Source organism: Lathamus discolor, chromosome 1, assembly GCF_037157495.1.
Source record: "Lathamus discolor isolate bLatDis1 chromosome 1, bLatDis1.hap1, whole genome shotgun sequence".
Classification (NCBI taxonomy): Eukaryota; Metazoa; Chordata; class Aves; order Psittaciformes; family Psittacidae; genus Lathamus; species Lathamus discolor.
The window spans coordinates 120259186-120283101 of record NC_088884.1 but is presented as its reverse complement, the minus strand read 5'-3'; the positions used below and the strand labels follow the sequence as shown (position 1 = coordinate 120283101).

The window sequence follows — 23916 nt, the reverse complement described above, 5'->3', positions numbered from 1 at the left end:
CAGATCAAGCATTAGTTGGTCATAAAGAAACATAGGTAAACAAAGCAGCTAGCTACTCATGGATGATCCATAAATATCAATTAATCATTCACAGTTGTCAGTTTAAACACAAGGTTATGTGTTAGAACTTGAGTCCTCTTTCCTCCTAAGTGTGTTGAGGCCTTTGCATAAAGGCACTGTTTTTACAATATAACTCTACATAAATAAACAAGAGGCAAACAAGTCCTAAGGCTCTGTCCTCTGTCCTACATATTCTCTCCATGTTACTGTCAGAGAGATTTTCTTCTGCACATGTGAAAATCTAATGCATTTGGAGGAATATTAATACATGCAAATATAACACCAGTACAGAAAGCACGTTAGAAGTCCTTTATTATCACTGAAACAACTGGACCACATCTTATTTTAGTAAAGGAGCAATCAGAAGCATTTAAACTGGAGGAAGAATAGAAGTGTCTGCATTTGTATGTGGTCCTGACGTCAACAGCTTTCTTTTGATGAATGAGATCAATATTCCCAGATCACTCTGCAGTTTGGTCGCCCCATCACTGCTCATATGAAGGACAGACAAGCTTGGGGACAGCCAAGGACACGTGCTGCTTGGCGAGCTGTCTGGGCAGCCAGGGGCTAGTGAGCTTGACACGTGTTGCTCAACCACCACTGGGGGAAATACAAACTGGAGTATTAGGAGGTACAAGCACCAGGTGAATTACATCCACGCCATTGTCACCCCTTAATCTCTAAAATTTAGAATTTTAATCTAAGATTTAAATCCAAAGATGGACATTTTGGACAGTTACCCGATTGGAAGAGCAGGGTTGATGAACCCACGCCTTCTGTCACAATGATATGCCTATGCCTGTACCTTGTGGGTGCAGGTATGTGGGCTGTATGTGGCGTATGGGCAGAAACAATAAATCCTGTGGACCACAGATGTTTGTTCAAAGCACGGGTGAGGTAAGGTAAGAAAGTTGCCCAGCGGTGGCAGAAGGCCTCAGTGACGATGCACAGACATGTCTGTCCTCCGCTGTCCTTAACGTCTGCGCCGGCTCACGACGGCCCCGGAGGCCTGGGCCGGCCCCAGCGATCTGCCCCTCGCCGCCGCAGGACCGCGGGTGCCACCCCACCTGCAGCCCCGGCGCTGGCCCGCGCTTTGTCCGGTCACTGGGCGCCGTTGCTAGGCGACAGGCAGTGCCGCCGGGGCGGCGGGCCGGAGCGACGGCGCGTCTCGGAGGGCCGGCCGGCAGGCAGGAGGAGGTGCCGCCATGGCGAGAGCAGCAAGAGTGCGGCGGGCGGCGGGCCGCGGCGCGGGGCAGGTGAGCGGGGGGCTGGCGGTGGCAGGCCGCGGGCGGGGAGCGCGGCCTGTGGGACCGGGCAGCGGCGGCGGTGGCGTTTGGCTGCGAGCGGGTTTCTGCGACCGCGAACACAGCAATTCGCTGTTAAGGACAAGCCGGTTTAGCAAACCAAAATGAAAACTGGGCAGCCGGCGTCCTTGTGTGCGGACACCAGAAGCTGCTCCCTGTGCATGACCTGGGAGGCGGTAGCTATAGGATGTGGAGAGCTTGACTTCCCTGTTCTTCATGGCCCTGCAAACATGTCTGGCTAAAGGACCAGCAGCGGCTGACAGCAGGTGCCTCAGGAACAGCATCAGGGCATGTCAGAACACCTGCCCTAAGGCCTTCAGTGGTGTGTGACTCAGTCTTGAATCAGCTCAGACTCCTTTCTCGATGCATTTTTAAGCTGTAAGCAAGTCTAGTTGCATTTATAACCCGTGTATATGTGCTGTGTCCACGGTGTCCTGCAGCAGGGAGTCCAGAATACCAGTGGTTCTTCCGTTGTTTTGGACCTGCCACCAGTTTCTTGTGCTGCAACACTGAACAAAGAGGCCCCTGATCACTGTCCCTGTCACTGGTGGCTGTGCAGGCATTTTTGTTGTGCTGTTCTTGCCCAGCAAAACCAATGAGAGGAGGAAGAAGTGTCAAATGGTGATACATAATTATTGCCAAAAATGGAAAATGCAAGATACATTTCTTCTGACAAAGATATAAATTTAATACATGGATTTTGTACACACACGTGTATATATATGTGTGTATATATATATATATATATATAAAACAAAGGAAAGTTTGGGGAGTGATGATGAATTGAAAATAGTGTATTTTACTTAGCCTTCACAATAGCTTACAGTTAAATAGATTAATCTTATGTATGTGTGGGAGGGAGGAATTGATGCTGATCTTAAAGAAGTGAGTTTTCCCTTCTATGTAAGAGCTATTTGTGAAACCATTTCAGGATGAGCTACAAAATGCAATTACTGCGCATGCAGCCAGAGAACAAGCAGCTGAATACTCAGATGACTTTGAGAGTGACAAAGATAACATGATAAATGGTAAGACAAAAGTAAATATTCTTCCTTGTTGTTCTTCACTTTCTTAACTCATTACTAGATCACAGACAATCTTTGTGAGTCAGTAGATTTCATTGTCCAAGATTTTGTGTTCTAACAGCTTCTAAATCATTTAGTCCTTCTCTTCCAAGTTAGGAGCAGAACTCTCAGTGGAATCAGTGGTGATGCTAACCTCTTAGACCAGAAGCTGTTTCCCACAGTTGCAGTGGCCAGTTTTACTTCCTAACCGTACTCTTTACACCTGTATGGGACAGTAGCACACAGCACTGTGAATGAAAGTGCACATGGGCAGCGAGAAAGCTGTGTTGTCTTACTGTTTTCCCAGTCTGGACAATCAGCAAATAAGGGCTGCAGGACACACTGTAGAGCACGCTAGTATGCTTGCCTGGCAGCGTACACTAATCAGGAACACATTTGATCTGGCTGTTTTTATTGGGACAGGATGTATTTGATATTTGGTAATATTTATGTTTAGTCTAAGGAGATTGGTCAAATGTCTCTTCTTCCTCCTCATATGGTGGAGCATATTAAGGGAAATATGAGTCTTAAATACCATAATGTATTTTTCATAGAGTCATAGAATGGTTTGGATTGGAAGGGACCTCAAAGATTATGTAGTTCCAAATCCCCTACCATTGGCAGGGACACCTTCCACTAGGCCAGGTTGCTCAGAGCCCCATCCAACCTGGCCTTGAGCACTTCCAGGGATGGGGCATTCACAACTTCTCTGGACAACGTGTTACAGTGCCTCATCACCTGCACAGTAAAAAATTTCTTCCTAATATCTAATCTAAATCTGCCCTCTTTTAAAGTCATTTCCCTTAGTCCTATCACTACATGCGCTTGTAAAAAGTCCCTCTCCAGATTTCTTGTAGGCCCCCTACAAGGTATTAGAAGGCTGCTCTAAGGCCTTCCTGGAACCTTCTCTTCCCCAGGCTGAACAAGCCAAACTGTCTCAGCCTGTCCTTTTTCAAAGGACTTCCTCCATGTCTTGTTTTTCATTCGCATCTGAAACGTCTTTTAAAAGTTTATGAGATGCTTTGATTTGCCTTTGCTAACAAGATTTAGAAAAAAAGCTCCTCCTCCTGCATGAACTATGTTACTCAGCTATCATGACAGTTTTTGTTGTCTTCCTCAAGCATTTGGACTCTGAAATTAAGTCACTTAAAAATAGCAGGCTACACAAAGATAGAAATATTTTTGTTAAACACATGAACCTTAGCATTGGAGCAGATACCTCCTTTGAGTATCTTCTAGTAGGTTTCAGATGAGACAGAATTGAAGAGAATAGAATTCTTTCTATTAGAAGGAATTGCTATTCTTTCAATAGAAGCAGGTTGAATGGAGGTTGGATTCTGGTAACCAGACATGCCTACTTTTGTGATTGCTGACTTGCTTCCACTTATGGCATTGGAGACCTAGTTTTTTGAAAGGATTTGAACTGCATAACAGATAAGAACTAACCAGTGAATATTTGAAGTATTTTATTTGGATTGGGTCCGTGGAAATAGATGACAGGAAAGGAAGCAGAATAACTATCTAGCTTGGTGGCTTTGCAGAGATCAGAGGTACAGAAGGAGAAATGTTCAGAGACTTAAGTGAGAAGAATATTACATGAAAAATACTTTTCAGTTATAGAAGATACAGTTTGTGTCTCATTTTTTACACATGTCTCAAGTAGAAGTTGATAATGTGTTATTTTCAGGTGTTGGGGAAGAACTTAATGAAAGTTATTCAAGCGATGAAAGCACTAAGAAATCAGTTGCTGTTGAGAGTCCTCTCTCAGATGATGATGCTTCACAAAAAGCAGCAGATTTGGAAAATGAATCTGTTGATGACTTGTCTTTATCCTTTCATGAAAAGAAGCTTCAGCAAATAACACTTTTAGAAAGTGAAAACATGCAGGATGACAGAAAAGATGGTGAAGAAGAATGTTTGAAAAGTCAAAATGGCGGTGATGACGGAAAAAATAATGAAGTGTGTTCAGCTGCTGAAGAAGTACGGTGTGATAATAATGAAAGTGACCACTGCAATAACTTGCCTATTCATATAGTACAGAAGAAAACAAATCAGGAGAGAAAAATACCAATACCAAAGCCACGGGTGCACAAACCAAGAAATGCCTCAGCATCAGGTGAATAGAAACGTTTGAATGTTGTTCCTGTTACTTGCTTAGCCATATTACAATATTTTAAAGTGTTGTAACTTAGCTTATTTTCTCTGTTAAGTATCAGCTGCTTTGGCTTGCAGGAAATTTATTCAATATTCTTCTAAAAATGCATGTTTTGCTGTCCTCCAGCTGCCAGAGGCTAACCTGAACCAATGTGGGCCAAATAGCAGGAGGTTCTTATTTCCCTTTTCTTTTCAGGAGCCGAAAAACAGTTGTTTTGGGTGCTACTTTGGGTCCAGCTCTTCATCAGTGTATGTCCATGGAAGGTGTGGGAGGGCTACAGAGTTGCCTTCTCTGTGTGTGCATAGCACAGATTCACACGGTATCCACAGCATATGTGTACCCTTTAATGGAAAGGTCCTTAAACAGGCATCCCTTCTCTATGGCCAATGAAGTTGAACTGCGGTGTTCACAAATACAATGTTGAAATTGTCATGCTGAGACATCACAGTGCTGTAATGTAACAGAATCCAGAAAATGAGCTGCAACCAAAACATTTATGAATGATAGACTTCTCATCGTCACAAAGTTCAAACTTCAAATGATCTTTTATTTTGCAGTTACTGAGACACTTTTGAAATAGTCAAATAACTAAGAAACCTGAACTTTAATGTTTCGTTATAAGAACAGCTAATTAATTTTTAATATGAAAACAAAACCTTTCTGATGACTGACTTTATATACTTTTACAAATTTCAAATATCAAAGGACTTCATATTTTTTATCTACTTCCTAACATGAGAATAATTCATTCTATTTGATGTTGAGAAAAATTTATGACTGTCATTACCTGTGATGGAAGATTACAGCTTTGAAATTGATACAGCATGATTAGTGATGTCAGCTCCTTTTTTTCATTCCACATGATGGCACCAAAGGGCTGGATATGTGAATGTGCAGCTAGGCAGATGACTTTTCTTACCGGTATGCTTGTGTAGTTGGCAGAAGACGTAATCCTTTTCTTCATGTGAATCTTAAGTAGTACAGTGATACTAGCATATTATCATCAGTAGTCAACCATTGCAATTTTTCTTTCATTAGATAAATTGATCTCAGTCCAACAGAGGAGGTGATTATCCAGAGATTAATCAGCTTTTTCTGCTGTTTTGATTTTTCTTGTAATTTAATGTATGGAAAAACTGTTGGTGCACTTGCAGGAATATTGTGACTTCTTAGCTCTCTTAACTTTACACTAATTACATAGACATTACTCAGATGAGTGTGCTGTATGGGTCTGGTGATTCTCTGATTTCCTGTGATAGAATTGCATGAACTAGGACTTAGTAAGAAATGCTTATGTGGCAATGTGTACAACTAGATAAGTGTTTCTGTGTGGATCAGCATGCATAAAGAAAAAGGAGGTAGAAAGGTTATATGGCCTGATTTTGTTTGTAGCAGGGCAGGGGGAAGAGAACGTGAAAAAAGTAGGATTACTAAGCAGGAGGAAGGTGAGAAGCCAGAGGATAGAAATCTGTGAGAAATTTTTGGATGGTGGTTCTGTTGCCCAGTGACTGACTGCCTTAGGCAGGGAGCAGAGACGTCATTGAAGAAGCTAGAAACACAGTGCAAGCCCTCCTCTTTGACTGCATTTCTTAATGATGTCTCCTCCTACCTAGGTTGTTCTGTTCTGCACTGTGCAGAACAAATGAAGCAGTCTTCCCTTTGTACCTTCACTAGTAGATAACTGGACAAGCAGAATTGCAGAAAGGTTTTCTTACAACAGAGCTATATTAAGTATGCTCTCTTCCAGATTTATGAAAACTCTTAAGTCTTTCTCTCTAGTTGCAGATAAGCCCTTAAGTGTGGTTTCAATATGTACAGAGAAAATGATAAATGGAAAAAAAAAGTTCATAGATTGTCTATGTAGAGATCATATTAGAAGCTGTAAAACTTTCATTAAACTTTGTGAAAAAGTGGCTGTAACTCGTTATATAGATGTTTGTGTATGGCCTCACTGTGTTAAGAAAGCTGTGCTATTATTTAAATAGCTCATTTAACTGAAAATAGTTGAATCTGTCTTGACAAAATAGTGTTCCAGACTAAATTTCTTTAAGTAGACATAACTGAAGCTGTAATGTTTATTTTCAGCTGAGAATGTCAGCATTCCTTCATTAGATACCTGTTCTAGACCATCACCTCAACGAAGAAGTATGTTGAGAAAAAGTAGTCCTGTGGAAAATAGGTCAGAAAGAAAAATGACTTCTAGAAAAGAATTTTCTTCGTTTTCGGCATCATCGTCCCTAACTGCTAAGAATGCCCAAGCCACATCCAAGAAAAAACTGCTTGCCAAAAGCCCTGGTGCTGAAGTAAGAGAGTATATGTGTTGATTTTTTGCCATCTGCATTGAAAACTTGAGAAACCTTTTTGTCATTTAGCTGACAAAACTTTCAGGGAGAAACATAGGACAAAAAAAAAGGAGTGGGAAAAAAAGTCTTTGCCAGTAGCATTCTTTTGAGGGCCAGATAAGAGAACATAATTGTTTTTCTTTCTAAAGATTTTGTGATGGTTTGCAGCCATATGTGCTTACTGTGCATTTTTTTCTACAAATATAAATTAAGATTTATGCTTCTCCTAGAGAGTTCTGACAAGCATTCTGTCAAAGTATTATAAAGTCAAGTTAAATTATACTGATGTGCTATGATTTGCTCACTTATATGTCTGTCACTTTCTGATCTCAGGGTCCATGCCTAGAAAGTATTTTACCATCATATTCCATTAATTTTACTTCCCCAAATGAAAGATTTGGAGACTCCGATTTACTGATGTATGGAGAAGCACCACCTGTAAAAGGTAGAGCCTAGATACGTACAACCAGATAATTGTTACCATTTATACCTTAGTAATATCTAATGGTACAAGTAATCTTAAAATCAGCAGCATTCTTAATTTCTGTTCTACTCCCTCGCAGTATGTCTCTCATGCCCTTGTGTCTCCTTTTGTTCTGATTTTGAGAATGGCCTAGCCTCCTTGCGGGTATGTTCAAATGCAGTATCATACCAGGTACTGAGAAATTTGGTTTTAGAGACATCCCAGGAATGGAAGGAAGAGATTAAAGTTGGAGAATTTAGATTTTGTACTTTGATTTATGTCAATGGTATGCATCATTGTCTATAAGCATCTTTGAGGCATAAGTCTTTTAATTTCCTCTTTTGCAGTCAACATGACTAGGGTAGACCTTTCACTTTTTCTTGCACTTTTCCCACAAAGTTTAGTATAAACTGAGTTGTGGGATTTTTTGCCTTTTTTTTTTTTTATTTGTGAATCGCTAACAGTTCTTAGGGGATGTGCAGACCCTTTAAGAAATATCAGATCTGTAAGCTTCTCAACAGTATCCATTGACTTTACCTTTCTTAGTCCTCTTTTTTTTCAGACTGAGTGGTCCGCAGGTTGAAAACCACTGGAATGGGCTTTTAGAAACCTTTTTACACATCAGTGTAATGGGTAGATTCTCCACATGCAGGGACAGCATAAGAGAAAGAGGATAATAAAGGTGGTGGTGTCAGGACAAAGAAGGACATAGAAACAATGATACAGAGACTTTAACAAAGGTAGAGGAAAAGGGATTGGAAAAAATTGTTTAAGTATGATGCTGAAGTGTGCAGGTGTAAGAATTCCCAGAAGACTGATCAAACTTGTATAGCTTGAACTGTCAAGAAAGTAACTGCAATAATAATACTTGCAAGTTTCATGTGGCATTTCTCAGCTAACTAAGGGAAGGTTGATATTTTGTATCCATTCTGCAAACAAAGCCAAACTGACTTGTGTGTGAAGTTCATCCTGTATAGTGCTCATAGTAAATCTGCTGTCACCCTGTGCGCTACATGTTGCAGTTTAATTAGAGTTGTACAGTTTCTGATGCCAACAGTTTACGTGAAGTTTTACTGTCTAGTAAGTGTAAAGTAAATAAAAGTTTACATATCAACACATAATAGAAAATGATTCATATAAATTCAGAATCCTCCTTGTCACCTAGAACTTACCATCATCATTGTAAATCTAGGTTAATTTTTTTGGATTGTCAGCACTGATACTCCTTTCTTCAGGTAACTTGGAGTTAATCTCTTAATCCACAATTTATATTTCCTTTGAGAATTCCATCTAAAGATTGTAGAAGACTGTAATTTGGAGTTTACCATGACCTTTTCTGATTTGTGTCTGAATTGTTTTACAAATTTAGATCTTTGCATTGATACAGATCTGATAAAAAAGGGGGGTTTAAGTATTATTAATAAAGTGTGTCATAAATTACAAGTTCACCACTTAGGCATACATTTAATTTGAGGTGATGTTTTGTTTAAATCCCCACCACAGGATCTTTCCATTGTTTCCCTGTGTGTCCCATACCTCTGAAAAACACCACAATGAAAGCAGTTTTTGTGACCCAAGTTGTTGTAGAAACTTCATTAGTAGTTTGCTAGATGTCAGAAGAACTCTTGCTGTGGTTGCAATGGCTCTTGCTTTTGTTTTTTCCACTAGAACCATGTTTGGGTAGCAAAGCAGATGAGAAGTTTTGCCTTTGACGTGCTGTCATATTCGAGAATGTTTGTTAAAACTTCAGTTGCTACTCCAGTCTTACATGTAAATACAATACAAATGAATACTCTTCTAACAGTCCATATAGTTCTTAGAAAGAAGTACACATTAAAAAAAATTACATCAAATTTTATAACATGTTTCAGAAAGAGGTGGTTTTAGTGCAGAAATAACAATACTTGGAAACAATGAAATTCTTGTTAATGTGTCTTTTCAATATTTTTTTTTCCTGTTAGATCAAGATCAGATCATCACCAGTGACTTGAAACTGGAGGACAATAATAGAAAGTCCTCTGCTGTGACAGAAGCAATGATGAACACAGTAGATGAGGAAGCAAAGAAATTAGAGAAGTCAGCAGAAGATAGTTCAGATGAAACGGTGAAAACAGTGGAAGGGCAAGTAGTAACTGGTACAATACAGGAGGCATCGGTAAATGATCAATCTGGGCATCGGGAGGCAAAGAACACTTCAGAGGACTGTATCAAGGTATTATTCATATGCATTTTTACCATTGTTTAGAACAATGTCCTAGAAGCACAGTAAAATGTTTTGTAAAGTTACTGTTGGTACTTTAAACGTGCAAACCTCTGTAAAGCTGATAATTTCTTTCTGGCTTCTAGAATTGAGGCTCTGAGACATTCTGTGTAGTTTTAAGGAAGATGTAGGAAATACCTTTTAAACAAATAATTTAAATCAAATAAATGTGTGTTTTCCCTTCTTAAGAAATAACCTTATCCAAGTGAAAACATCAAATCGCTGTTGTGAGGTTAGAAGAATTGGAATGGGCAGTGTATGTTGTCAGAGAATGGAATCCATGGTGTGACTTGAATAATGGATAAGATGCAAAGCACTTTATCATAAGAAAGAAAATATGCAGATATACGTAATTGTTAAAGCTAAGTATTAAAAACAGTTAAAAGAGTGTTGATATAATAACAGGGAAACTTCTTTTTTTTTTTATTTCTTACCCTGTACTGTACCTTTTCTATATTAAAGTGGCTTTCTTGCCTATTTTTCTAACATCTTATGATCGCAGAATGTCTCAAGTTGGAAAGGACACATAGGGATCATTGAGTCTAATTCCCTCCCAACATTGTCATTAGATTGTAGAAATCTGTTTAATCCTAGTCTGGTTCTGTTACATAACTCTATAATTTTACTTTTCCTCTGTGTTTCTTAGAAACTAAATGAAACAAAAGAGAGTGTTTTACAAGTCAGGAAAGCTTCTTTATCTGACAGGTAAGAGAAAGATGCCATGTATCAGACTCCGCAGAGTGTGAGATGCATGTAACTGCCCTGACAATGCTGCTTCGTTCTTATTTTCTGTCAGTGTTGTCTTCACTGCTAACAATTAAACAGGAAAAAAGTTTAGTAGATGTGGCATGCTATTCTAACCCTTGCTCAGGATTGTACCAGATCAGATTCCAAGTCTTTTGCCAGTGTCTGTAATGAATGTGGTCTTCTAGCTCCACCAATGCACCTAGTTTGTGATGTCTTTACAGGTTTTAAGCTGTTTTGTAGATAAATGGGCAAGGGATTTTTAAACTTTCTTTGGCTGAATATGTTGAGTAGTGGCTTGTTTTGGCAATAGTAAAGCCCTCAGGAGAAAATGGGCATCTTCCTTTTTCCCTTATGCCCAGCCAAGTACATGTAAAAGACAATCACAGTAACTTTTAATATACACTGAGATAAAAGGAATACACCTTGCTGTCAGCTACAGTAAATGGAAAAGTTGTTAATATGTTTGTGTCTTGGTATTTTTATAGGTCTCTGTTTTCTGCACACTTAAAGAAAAAAGTGAAAGCTGTTCCATCAGCTACAGCTGTTTCATCTCAGTATATGGGAACATTAAAGGTGTTGGAGGATAAACACGTTCAGAAGAACAGTACAGAATTTAACCAAGCAGATAGTTTACGAGCAGCTGTTTTCCAGGTAGATCATGAAAACAAATAAAAAATGAACAAAACAACCAACAAACAAAACTATGCATATAAAGGCGCTGTTATAGGAGTCAATGCCTCCTATTTCCTGGAGATCAGTATTTCTCAGTATGTTCTTTGCATATGCTTACAGGTATAATAATCTTTTTATTCTGTTGGCTATGCCTTGTTATCAAATATGGACTAAAAAGCTAGATACGAGGGACATACCATGTTTCACAATTTATTGTGTCAGACTATTTCTAGACATATATTTTTTTTTCTCTATTTCTACTTCTTCCTAAACATAGGTAAGTGTGTAACTTCAAGTTTCTTTTCCTGCTATGTTCTGTTAAGTTGGCATTCAGGAAAAGTGTCTAGTCTAGTATTCTCACCAGAAGGGTTAATCTATGTGGATTCTGTGTAGAATTTCATAAAGATTAGTTTATGAGTTCCAACGGATTTTTGCTACTAATCTGTGTAAGAAAAACTTTTATTTACAGATGCTGTTCATATTTGTGTGTGTTTAGAATACTGGTTATTGTTCTAGAACAAAATTTCAAACCTCACATCCATACTTACATTGTCTCCATTATTTTAAAGGTAAAATAGACTTCATTTAGGACACTTGCATCTCTAAGCAGCCTACCAAATATTTAGTTAAACCTTGAAAATTTAAGCCTGATGGCTCATAACACTTTATGGATACTTGAAGTGTCTCTTTTCACAGCTGGATTTTATTCTCTTAATTATAGGTAGACAATTACAGCGACAATAAATGTAAACAATGGTCTATATACCAAGTGATAAGAATCCTTATTCCATTCTTGCTTTTTTCTTCATGCTTACATTTTTTGTAGGTTTTTTAAAAGATTTTAAGGGTTCTTTCTGAAAGATCCTTAAGCTTTTTTGTATTTTATAGCTATAATTTTAGAACCTTAGACTTTTTTGATCACAATGTTTACATGATCACAGCTTGCTCTTCCAAATAGAGTAGTTATTTAAGTAGCACATGGAAGAATTTAGAGTAATTTTGGTGGTCATTATATTGCTGCTACTCTAATAATATTTGGTTGTTTTAACAGAACTTTTTTAGTTATAGTTTATAAAGATTTCAAAAGTATAAAACTCTTCTAATGATTCTCACAGAATTGGTTGGAAATGAAAAAGCACTTCCTACGGGAATCAAAGAGGATTGAAAAGGAGAAAGCTGAAAATCTGAGGAACGATATTGAAAAGGTTTGTTTACATTCTTGTTTAAGAAGCTGAAAAACTATAATTGTTTGAAGTATGCTTACCTGTGCTTTATGCCTAGTTGCATCACTGCTATTCTAAGGCATCTTGTTTTTTCTAAATAGCATGAGGTGAGTTGAAACACTAAATGGTGTGTTCTACTTCTTATGGTTGCTGTAAAGTGTGTGTAGCTTATGCTTCCCTACACATTTTCATAAGGTATGTTAAAAGTGTGCTTTGTAGAGTAATTTTCAGGTTTGTTTGCAAAGACCTTGGGAGGTGCAACCCTTGAGGTCGTAAGTTTTAATTTGTCATTAAATTTAGACTATGTTAGAAAATGAGTGTGCTCCCTATCTCAAGAGATGATTATCTATGGAAGACTCTATTTTTATTAGTACCATACAAAATTCTTAGATTTGGCTTTTAAAGTATTTATGATGTTTCACTTCTAAGCATTTAACATGTATTCCATATTTTTCTACATATATTTTGCAGGAGTAGTTTGTCTCACTTGATTGAGTATTACTTAGAATGTTGTCTGCAAATCATTTTCCATTTCCGTATCACTCCGTCTCATCCTACATTTGATAATGAGTTTAAAGCATACTATTTCAATTATAATTTTATATTTAACTGTATTTAAATGTAGACTTATTTTCATTCTAGAAAGAAGCTGTTAAAAGAGAGGAAGCAATTGCATCTTTTGAAGCATGGAAAAGAAAGAAAGTAAGAGAAGCAAAGGAGTTAAGGGAAAAAAACAAGCTTGAGGAACTTAAGAAAAATGAAGCAGCAGAACAGAATAAGGATAAAAGTGAAGCAGCACAGAAGGTGATGTGAAATATGTACATGAATGTGTATCTGATATGGTTCAGGAGATTGTTGAGAATAATTTTGACTAATCCAGCAAGAGATAGAAGCAAACTAGATTCTAAAATCCAAACATAGTAATATTTTAAGAAAGCTCATATGAGATTCTGTTCTGTTGGAAGTATGTAATGTTAACATTTGCACCCAAACAGACATTTTTCCATATTTCTGTTCAACTGATTGAACATAAAATAAACGCCATATGAATACACTGGCAATGAACTGGGGAAAAATAATTTATTCTTTTAGATACAGTGATACCCATTTCTGAGCAATGCTACAAATATTCCAAAATTGGAATATGCAGAAATTAGAAAAAAATAATAATACAGAAAAAGCAAATGAATTCTGACAAAAAGGTGAGGGGTAAGATTTCTAATGAATCTGTAGTTTTCTTCAGGCGTTTGAAAAATGGAAAGAAAAAAAAATGGAATATTTAAGAGAGCAAAGCAGAAAGGAAAAACAGTCTGAATCAAGAAAGAAGAAGAAAGAAGAGGAGCTGGTTGCAGAGAAGAAAAGAGACAGCAAGTCAGCAGTTGAAAAATGGTACTACTCCACTGGGGTTTGGAATATCATAGTTTCCACATCTTTGTTTATAAATGCAGCAGGTCTTCTGTGAGTGCTTGGTGTGCTTTTAATTGAGAGACAATGACATGCTTGGGATCACAATCTTCAGTCCCAATGGAGAACAAGTGTAACAATGAGAACAAGCTTCTTTCAGTTTAGTAACTGAAGTGCTTTCCTCCCCAGAAGGCTACTGACTAAGCAGAGATACTGCAACTGAGAAGTAATATTCATTGAGTGGTTGATGAGAAGCTCAGCATGAGCTGACAGTGTGTGCTCAAGGCCCAGACAGTCAACACTGTCCTGGGCTGTTTCAGGTGATTCTGCCCCTCTGCTGTTGTGAGACCCCAGCTGTGGAGTACTGTGTCCAGCTCTGGGGCCCCCCAAAAAAGAGGAAAGCGGACCTGCTCAAGTGAGTCCCGAGGAGACCACAAAGATGATCAGAGGGCTGGAGTACCTTTCTTATGGAGACAGGCTGAGAGAGTTGGTCTTGTTCAGCCTGGAGTAGAGAAGGCTCTGGGGAAACCTTAGTGCAGCCTTTTAATACCTGAAGAGTGCCTACAGGAAAGCTGAAGAGGGACTTTTTAGAAGGACATGGAGTGACAGGACAAGGGAGAATGGTTTTAAACTGAAAGAGGGTAGTTTTAGATTAGATATTAGGAAAAAATTCTTTACTGTGAGGGGGACGAGACACCGGAACAGGTTTCCCAGAGAAGTTGTGGATGCTCCATCCCTGGCAGTGTTCAAGGCCAGGCCGGGTGGGTGGAACTGCATGATCTTTGAGGTCCCTTCTAACCCAAACCATTCTATGATTCTGTGATTCTATAATTTGTCATCTGATTAGTCTCGTGCTTCATTACCAGGCCATAGGAAGGAAGGTAAATCGTTATGTAAGAGTTCTGTGAAATACAAAGTGTGAATGTAGATGTCTTCAGAAGCAAATGAGATATGTATGCTGGAGCAATTCTTTGTTAATTTACAAGACAAAGAGTTTTCATAGAATATGCACAACTTACTATTGCTCACAGAAGTTTTAAGTCTATTTTTTTTATGATACCAAATAAGGGTGAAAGTAGTACAGAAAAGCTGATGGCATGCTACTATTCTGTAGGTTCATGTATACCTGGGTAATATGGTAATATATAAAGATGTACTTTGAAGATTGTAAATATATATTCTTGATCTTTTATCAAATGTGTAAAATATCTCTTTTGACTCAATTTAGTTAATCAGTCACAGATGCAGCATTTATTCTGTTACATGATGATCTCCTGTTCTTCCCTGTCATTATACAGGAATGAAAAAAAGGAAGAATATATAAAACAGAAGAAAGCAGAAAAAATCCGCGAGAGAAGAAAGCAGGAAATTCAACAGGCAAAAAAGGAAGAAAAAAACAAAAAGGCTATGGAGGAATATGAAAAATGGCTGGTATATTTTTCTTTTCACTCTGTCAAAACTAGAAAGATTAATGCATTAATAAGTGTGAGCACTGAAGTATTGCTATACTAATGTTTCTTCGTGCTGTTATGAGAGAGGCCAGATGATGGCAGCATTACATAGCTAGTTCCCCAAATTTCTGAAGCGAATTGGTAAAATATGGTGGGCTTGATATTTAGCATGCAAGAAAACATATTCTGCCTACCTACATGTCATAGCGTTTTGCATTGTACAATTAGTCTTAATTTTTTGACATTCCATGTCAGGAGCAACCATCTCTGAAGGGCCTGCAAAGCCAAGCAGCGTCACCAGCAGTGACAGTGTGCATATATATTCAAAGAATCATTTAAAGTGGAGACTTGTATACCTTAAAATTGATGAAGGCACTTGTAATGAGCATATCCATTTACTAGAAAGGGTGGAACTCTGATGCTCCCAACTATATTTTTCCTGCAGCAGCCTACTTTGGTCACAGCTCTTAAGGAGAAAACTAACCTAGTACTTGAGTCCTAACAATAACACAGTTTTGTTATTTTTCTCCTTGCTACAGAATGACAAACTAGAAGAGAGCATACATTGTTTTCTTAAAGATGTGTGACTTGTTAGTTAAAGGAAAACTTGGCAGTTTCATCCTCACCCTGTGACACATTCATCATAGTGACTTTCAAGGTTTTCTTAGAATGAGAGTGCTTCTTCTGTTGTCTCTCTGTTGTGGCTTTTGTTATGTATCCTGTCCATATGGTTTCTGTTGCAGTTTATAAGAATGGGATCATGCAACTCAGCTGGTTTAAGGTCCTTAGCATTCAGTTACATAAAACAGGAAGAACCTGCATGTTTTCCCTTCTATTTTCAAACCTTTTTAGTCTTAGGTTTAAGTCTTTTAAGATCTTCTTTGACCTGTTTCCCTATTAGAATACCTCTGATTTCTGTAATCATGGGAAAGATGTGTTTTCTTTGGTCTTCTTTGTCAAGTGATTTCCATCTCAGTTTTGACAAATAGTTAATGTCCCATCTTAGATTATTTCTTGCTGGTTTCCAAGAAGGAATTGCTATCCTTTGAGTAGCTAATGCTCTGTCCCAGTATGCTCCACTTACTCGGACTATCCTGAATTAGTGTAGTTGTACCAAAGCATGAAGTTACCTCTCACTGTACATTTGACTTCTTTGCAGTCTTGGACTCTGTATGAAGGTAAAAGAATTACTCCTTTTCTGGAGAATGTAATGTGCTGCCTAGCACATGCTCCTCTGTCCAAATAGTGAATAAATTCATAAGGTCATCACTTCTGTGAGATGATTAATGAAAGTTTTACTAGTTGGAGGAATGACTAGAGGATGTACAGGTGCTTACATAAGACATAGAGTTCGAAAAATAAGCAGGTGTTGGAGGATATGATAGGTACTGAATTGGTTGGCAGAGGAACCTCTAAAATTGTCTCTTTTTCGGTGCCTATGTGCAAGTGTTGACTGATGTGTCTCATTCCTGGTCTTCACATTTTTGCTTTCAGAAATTATGCTGGCTTTTGCAGCTAAAACACTTTTATTTGAGAAAGCATACCAGACGATAGGTCTGTATCGTGTTTGGCCAGAATATTATCTCACTTTGCATAGTAATAGAGAAAATACACACCTTCAGTGAACTGCAGGAGAGAAATGCCCATGAAATCACAATGTATTATCAAGGGAACTAGGATGATATCTGCTTACAGGTAGATAAACAAGCATCAAATCTGAGAGGGCAGAATTGTGGAAGCCTTTTAAGTGTATTACTTCAAATAAGAGGATTTTGTCTGAAGGGAAATAGAATAGAGGTAATATAGTGGGAAGTATTCTACTATGTTTTCATTAACATGAAACAAAAATACATGTGTAAATTCGTCCTCAGCTTTCCTGAACCAGGTGTTGACTATAAATGCATGAGTAAAACTGACATAAAAATCTCCTTGTAGTTTTTTCTAAAATATAAGTAACATTCTGCTTTTATGTTAATGGAAATTTTGTTACTTAACACTTTTAGAGATCATTTTGTGAATGTTTGATAACATAAGTGCATAGAGAAGATTACTTTTTAAGCTTGAAAATAAATGCCCTGAAAAAGGCTATTAACACTTGTTAAATACTAACATAAAAAGGATAATCTTGAGCTGAGATACTTTAGTACTGCGGAGGAAAATTAAGCTTCTGATTTATTTGTTTCTTTCATAGTATGTGCCTCTTGCTGCTCACCAAGTAGTCTTCAAGCTAATTTAGATATTTTGCTTGATAAATGATCGTTTTTTACTTAATGCATAATACCAGTGTCCACTCCTGTTCTGAGGAGTAGAACGTGAAGAGGAACATGTAGGAAGTTTATAATGACAGATCATTTTAGTTTCCATTATTCCTGAGACAGTAATCTTGATACCTGTTTTACATAGAGAAGAGTGAGTATCCTAGATGTAATATGTTCTCCATTTCATACGGTAAACATTAACCTAGTATGATTTGATGAAAAGTAAGGCTGCTTTCAAATAATTCTTGAAGATCAACGTAGTAAGTTTAAATGCACTAGAAGTTTGAAATTTTACCTTGAGGTTGAGCATGCTCAATGCCTATTTTTGGCATTCTAAAGCTGCTTAAAACATCATGAAATTATGTACTAGGTGAATTTTATGGATTTGTTGCTTTTCTGGGTTAGAAACAGCTGATGTGCATTATTCATTTCATATGATTTAATAAGATCTATCTGTAAATACTTTATATATTGGAATTTTAATCTCCTGGAATTGCACTATGTTAGAAATACGGCTGTTATTGTTACTCCTTTTAAACGTTGTAAGGCTTCTGTGCTATCTAAAATTCAGTTATTACGTGGTAGTCATACTGCTAAAGAATGTGATCTTCCCAGAATTTTGTAAGTGAAAAATGTGTTCATCTTACTAGGCTATTGAGTAGGAAACTTCCACAGAGAAATCAAGCTGTACCATAAAGTTGATCTAGTGTATGACAAGCTATAGTTATTGATTTAATCTTTTACCATTTCTTCTCCTTTTAGTTCAAATAGCATTTATTATTTTAGGGAAGATTTTATCAGTTGTGCCTTGTGAGAATATTAACTATAGTTAGGACTAGAACATAAAGTTTTGTTTGTGTTGAAGGCAGAGAATAAGCCCAGGGAATAAGGGCTAAGATCATGAGTTATGTAAAACTGACATTTATCTTACTGGTATCTTGAAGGAGCAGGACTTACACTGCAATACAGTTTCATACATGTGTAAATGCAAAACTTTTAGAGTGCTTCAGAATACTGGCTGATAGGCTGCAAAAGAGGAAGGGACCAAGGCTGGATTTGGTACAATTAATGATCTTAAGCCTTTACATCCTCATTACATCTTTACTACCAATAATGTGTATGCCAGTTCTTAGTCCTAGGAATGAATGCACTGTTCATGTGCCAGAAAGCCAGCTGCCAAATTGGGCACTGTGCTCTGGTCCATAATGTCAGCCTTGGTTCCACCAAGAGAGAAGTTGTTTTAAGTCAGTCAAGTAAAAACTTGCACCCATGAAGAACTAACTCCCCAGTGCAGCTGCACCCTTAGATGCTGTCCTCACAATGATGAAATGGCAGTCTTCTATATAGAATAAGCATAAGAATGCAGAACAATATAAAAATTCAAAAATAATATAAAGAATTGCTATTTATTTTTTGAATGACATGTCTCTTGAAAATCATTAGTCATTCAGGCACAAAAAGAATATTGCAAGTATCTTGCCAATCCTTCATCGTGCTAATTGCCCATCACTGGAACAATGGAAAATATCATCACAACCTTGCAGTTTATGGGTTAGATAGATACTTGTTTATAATTAAATTGTTTAATTCCCAGTTTGTTCTACTACATAGAAAGCATGATTTAATAAGTACAGAATGTTACAAAGATGTATCAATGTTCTCCTTACATGAGAACAACATATTTAGCATTGTGGTTTAGGTATCCTCTTAGCAAAAATAGGTGATTAAGATGAAACTAGTTATATACAAGACAAATACAGTGCCTAATCCACTGGGCCTTCTGTTGGGCTTTTTTGCTTAGAGAGTGCTCAAAATCAGCCCATCCTTGAGGCAGGAACCTTAATCGTAAATGACATTGAATGTGTAGCCTCTTGTGTTGCATTTTGCAATGTGTGACTGAATCCCTGGAAGGGGTGCACTAAGCTCCAAAAGGTAAATCTGCATTGCACGTTAGCTTTTCTTTTCACACAAGAAAGGTATAACAATAATTGTAACTTTTTCTGTTGGCTTTTTTGTTTGGGTTTGGTTTGTGGGGTTTTGACACTTTTTTTTTTTTGTTCTTAGGAAAAGGTAGAGATGAGAGAGCAGCTTGAGAAGAAGCAAAAGAAGCTGCAGGCTGTTCGTCGGTACGAAGTGTATTCTCCCTGGAATCCACCTGGCAAAGTCACATATTAAAAGAATTACTGAGCTGTCTATTGCCTTCTATGAGAAAAGATGATCCACAATGTTCTGACAATGGTAGTCATTATTTCAATAAGAGCTGATTTTCGCTGAATCTGTTATAGATGTTTCATCCTTTCTTTTTAGATTGTTACATTGTGAAATATAAATTAAAACTGCATCAAGCAGAAACAGGATTTCATGGGGACAAATCCAGTCAGCCATGTGATGCTACAAAAGAATTAAACTGGAATGCATATAATGTAAAATGATCCAGGACTAAGACTGTAGCTGTTAATACCATAGAATCATAGAATAGTGAGGATTGGGTTGGAAAGGACCTTAAGATCACCTAGTTCCAAACCCCCTGCCAATTCAGATCTTCCATAGATTTCCTGCTTCCTACAGGAAACAGCAGTTTCAGAGGCATGTTTTGCACTTCATGCAAAACCTCACATAAGAACTGCAAGGGCAGAATAGTGGTGCTCTCATGTGGCAGCCTTAGACACTGAATTTAAAGGCTTCTGTGGTTGTTTATACATGACCAAGTAAATGCTTCCTAAACGCATTTTCATCATTGCTAATGAGCTAGTTGCTGTAGTAAATTATTAAAATTCCTTCCTTTTATTTTTTTCGTGGCTATTTGCCTCACTATTTTGGAAAAAAGGCAAGACTACGCGTCTTTAGAGATCTTCAGATCTCTTGTTTGCCTACTGTCTAAACTCAAGCTGTTACTTACATTTGTATTTTCTATTTGAATTTTAATAATCACTCCAGATCAGGTTTGCTCTTCAAATGTGTATTCTTAAAAAAAGAGCAAAACAAAACAAAAACCACAAACCAACGAACAAAACAAAACCAACATCGACAACCAAGAAGAAAACTTAGTCTATAAATTATAAATGTATTTTCTCAAATGAGAATCTTGCTCCTGTTTAGACTGACAGCCATCCTCAGGAAGTCAGAGGAACATTTGAGAAGTAGACTTTTTCACTCAAGGCCTATGCTGTTCATAAATCACTGAGATAGTCATTAATTCTGCATTTCATGTAACCTTGGAGCATCTCTTCAGAAACAGAAAACCACAGGACCAGCAACCAGATGAATTTCTTTAGTTTCCTGATATTGTTCTAAGTTTTAGTGAGAGCTACTTAGGATTTAGAGGTGTTTGGTTTTGTTATAACTGTTTTTGTTGCCAGAATGCTGAACAGGTGAAATTTATTGCTAGAATGTATGTAAAGGTGAAATCAGGATATCTATTCTGGCTCATTTTTGAATATGGGCCTGTTCATTAATTTTAGTATGACCTCTAGTTTTGTGAATTCCTAATTCAGACTTTTTGTGAAGTTTAAGACAGGAAGAAGCTGGTGCTAAAAGGCTGAAAGGTAAGATATATTTGTTAGAACAATAGGTAACAGAGTAGTTACCATCATTAACCTAGTTTTATCAATACACAGTATAGAGGAAGGCTAATCTATCAATCAGCAGTTTCAAGGCGAATCTGCAAATATTGACAACAATGGGGAGGTTTCACTAGCAGTTCTGATGGATTTGGGTACAGCCACATCGTCTGACAATCAGATTTGATCCACTGTGAGGAGGGGTTGCAGATCTAATACAGCTTCTAGATTATGAAGTATTTTTATTCAGGTTCAGATTTTAATATATTGTCTGGTATTTTATATTGCGGCTGCCTTTCATGAACTTTGTTCATGGTAGCCGTGTTGTGTATTGGGGTTTTTGAGCAGGTCTGTGTTGGTTCTACCTCTTGCTATCAGTTCTGTTTCTTCCTCAAAAGAAAACTGAGCTGGACCTGTCTTTTATTGCTTTATTTGTTTCTCACTTTCTGCCACTGGGCTGCACATGCAGAAATGTTGGGGCTGGAAGAGTTTTTGTTCCATTGAGGAGTGTAGAGAAGCTAGGGACCTTAGTGACACCCATCCTTTGATTATATTCAGTATGCAGGTAATGCACACTTGAGTCTTCCAGTGGACCTTATTGACAATAGTGACCTTTTTGCCTCTTCTTAGGACTCAGGTTTGTGCCAAGAGTCATCACTTGAATGCTGAACTTCTAGGTAGGGCAGCATTCACATGGGTCCATGATAAGTTCATCTTTTTTCATATGGGAGGAGGAAGACATTTGTCAAGAAGAGGAGAGGACAGGAAAGAGGCTGGAGCTTTGGCTGTCTTCCTGGGCCATTTGTATTTTTTCTTGTAGGCTCTCTTCACAGTGATACCCATGCTTTTCATCTTGCACTGCAGTGTTGCAGTGCACTGCATTACCACAGGAGTTCCGAGTTAGGGAATCCTGCACATCAATTTTTTTGCAGAGATCCAGCAAATACAGATTTTTATCTGGCTTAGGCCAGTCTGTAACACAGATACTGCAGAGAAATTAATACAAGGCTTTCATGAACTCAGGATCTGGATCTGGCCGTTACCTCATGGTCAGTCAGGCATTTCTTCCAGTAGTAGTGATATCACAATGACAGTATTGGCATCCAAAGAGAAAAAATCCACTGCCAACAGAAACTTTCAAGAAGCTGAGAAGACATCCAGCCAGAGCAGCTTCAGTGGGCAGCAGCAGAAGTAGGGAAAAACTACAGATACCAGCAGGAGAGGTAGCAGAATTAGTTACAGCACAGGCAGAGTGCCATAGAACTGCCAACTCCAAATTGATCCACCCAAATTTTATGGAAAAGTACTGAACAAATTCAGGCATTTAGGCTGGAGCAGTGATGTGCGTCATTGGTCCTCATCTTCTAGCACTTGGAGCCTTGAACACAGGGTTAGTACGTTAAGAAATTATAATATCATGGGAAGATGTAGCAGACAGCAGTTTGTTGTATGGCTATCATGATCAGATCAGGAGAGTCTGAGGCAATGCAGTCAGCCTGTGAGGAACAAATTGCATCTTCATTTTTGCATTGTCTAGCTAGAGCAAGTAAGGCAGGTCCTTATGCGGACAGGCCTCTGGTTGAGGGATGCACATGAAAAGTAGGGTAGAGATAGTGGCAGAGCTAGAAAAGGGTTTGTCACATGCTTGCACCTAAATTGAATACTGCACCCTTAATGGCTTTAAGCTTTTACATGATTGGGTGGAAGATTTTTTACAGAAGATAGGAGTGGGAAGATGTTGGTGACATCTTTCAGAGGAGTGATGTACTCAGCACTCACATAAATTCACAGCTTTTAAATTAGAAGATGCTGAAGATCTGTAGACATGGAAAAACAGTTGATACAAACTGCATGTTTAACTTCTATAATAAGATTTTGGGAGCTTTGTCTAATTTTACATTGTAAAAACTTGGACCTGTTACAGCATGATGCAAACGTCATAGAAAAAATAGAGCCAAGAAATAATAACATATGTAGATTACTTTATATAAATGTTAAATGTATCTGTATAAACCCTGTTAATATGTTTATTGATGGCAGAAGGAAAATATTTTGTGTTTAATAAAGTATATTTTAGTATAATGTCCTCAATATTTTCATGAGATCCTAGGATACAAATCTTTATTTAAAGCTTTGATGAATGTAAATGAGCTAGGCAATATCTCTAAGCAGAACCTATCCTTTTGTTGTTGCTAATATGAGAAGTAGAAATGGAACTGTATCCCACTGAAGTTGGAGTTCTGGCACTACAGCTGTCTCCTCCAGGTCACTGACACTCACATTTGCTTGCTGCCACACCAATGCAAACAAGGATTTAATGAACATAGGGGTTTTCAAGTAAGAGCCTGAAAGTTGATCAGTATCTTTTTTTTTTCTTTCTGAAGTATTTCATTCAGGCATTAAGTTGTTGCATTGGTGCACTAAACGGGCAGGTTGATAAATCATTTTCTATTCCAGTTCTCTCATCCTGGATAATAAAAATTGTACTTTGTTCTCCATCATACAGTTTTTCTTCCATATCTGCAAAGTATTAGATCCTCTTACCTGGTCTGTGTGTCATGGGCTACGTTTTACTCAGTTAATGTGTGTGTTGAAGAGAGTTACTTGTATCTGACTAACAGGATGTACTAGTTTGAGTTGCAAACATTGATGGCACCCTTGCAAGTCAAGACCTGGACTTGCTCCAGTGCATCTGTATCTTTCTTTCACTGGGGAGCCCAAAACTGAACATGGTGCTCCAGATGCAGCCTCGCACCAAGATGCAGTCTTACACATGCCAAAAACAGAGGGGATCAGTTGCTTCCATCAACCTGCTGGATGCACTGGCTGTTACAGCCTACAGTGTCATTGGCATTCATTGCTGTAAGAGCCCCTGGCTGACATGTTCCACTTCTTGTCCTCTGGTGCCCCTAGGTCCTTTACTGCAAAGCTGCTTTCTATCATGTTGGGGCTG

The 23916-nt window shown here is 37.9% G+C and overlaps 1 protein-coding gene across 2 annotated transcripts; it reads left to right on the top strand.

The window, feature by feature from the left end:
- Positions 1-1248: 1248 nt before the first annotated feature.
- Positions 1249-20149, top strand: MAP9 (microtubule associated protein 9). 2 transcript variants are annotated; one of them, XM_065665233.1, is made up of 13 exons: positions 1249-1316; positions 2296-2392; positions 4116-4544; positions 6669-6886; positions 7259-7370; positions 9350-9600; positions 10295-10353; positions 10881-11046; positions 12183-12272; positions 12933-13094; positions 13534-13679; positions 14993-15125; positions 19468-20149. In XM_065665233.1, the coding sequence occupies exons 1-13, from the start codon at positions 1266-1268 to the stop codon at positions 19576-19578; spliced, it is 2025 nt and encodes a 674-aa protein (XP_065521305.1). In that variant the 5' UTR covers positions 1249-1265; the 3' UTR covers positions 19579-20149. The 2 variants fall into 2 exon arrangements, with proteins under 2 accessions (XP_065521305.1, XP_065521306.1); XM_065665234.1 differs by lacking the exons at positions 6669-6886; positions 7259-7370.
- The last annotated feature ends 3767 nt before the right edge of the window (positions 20150-23916 follow it).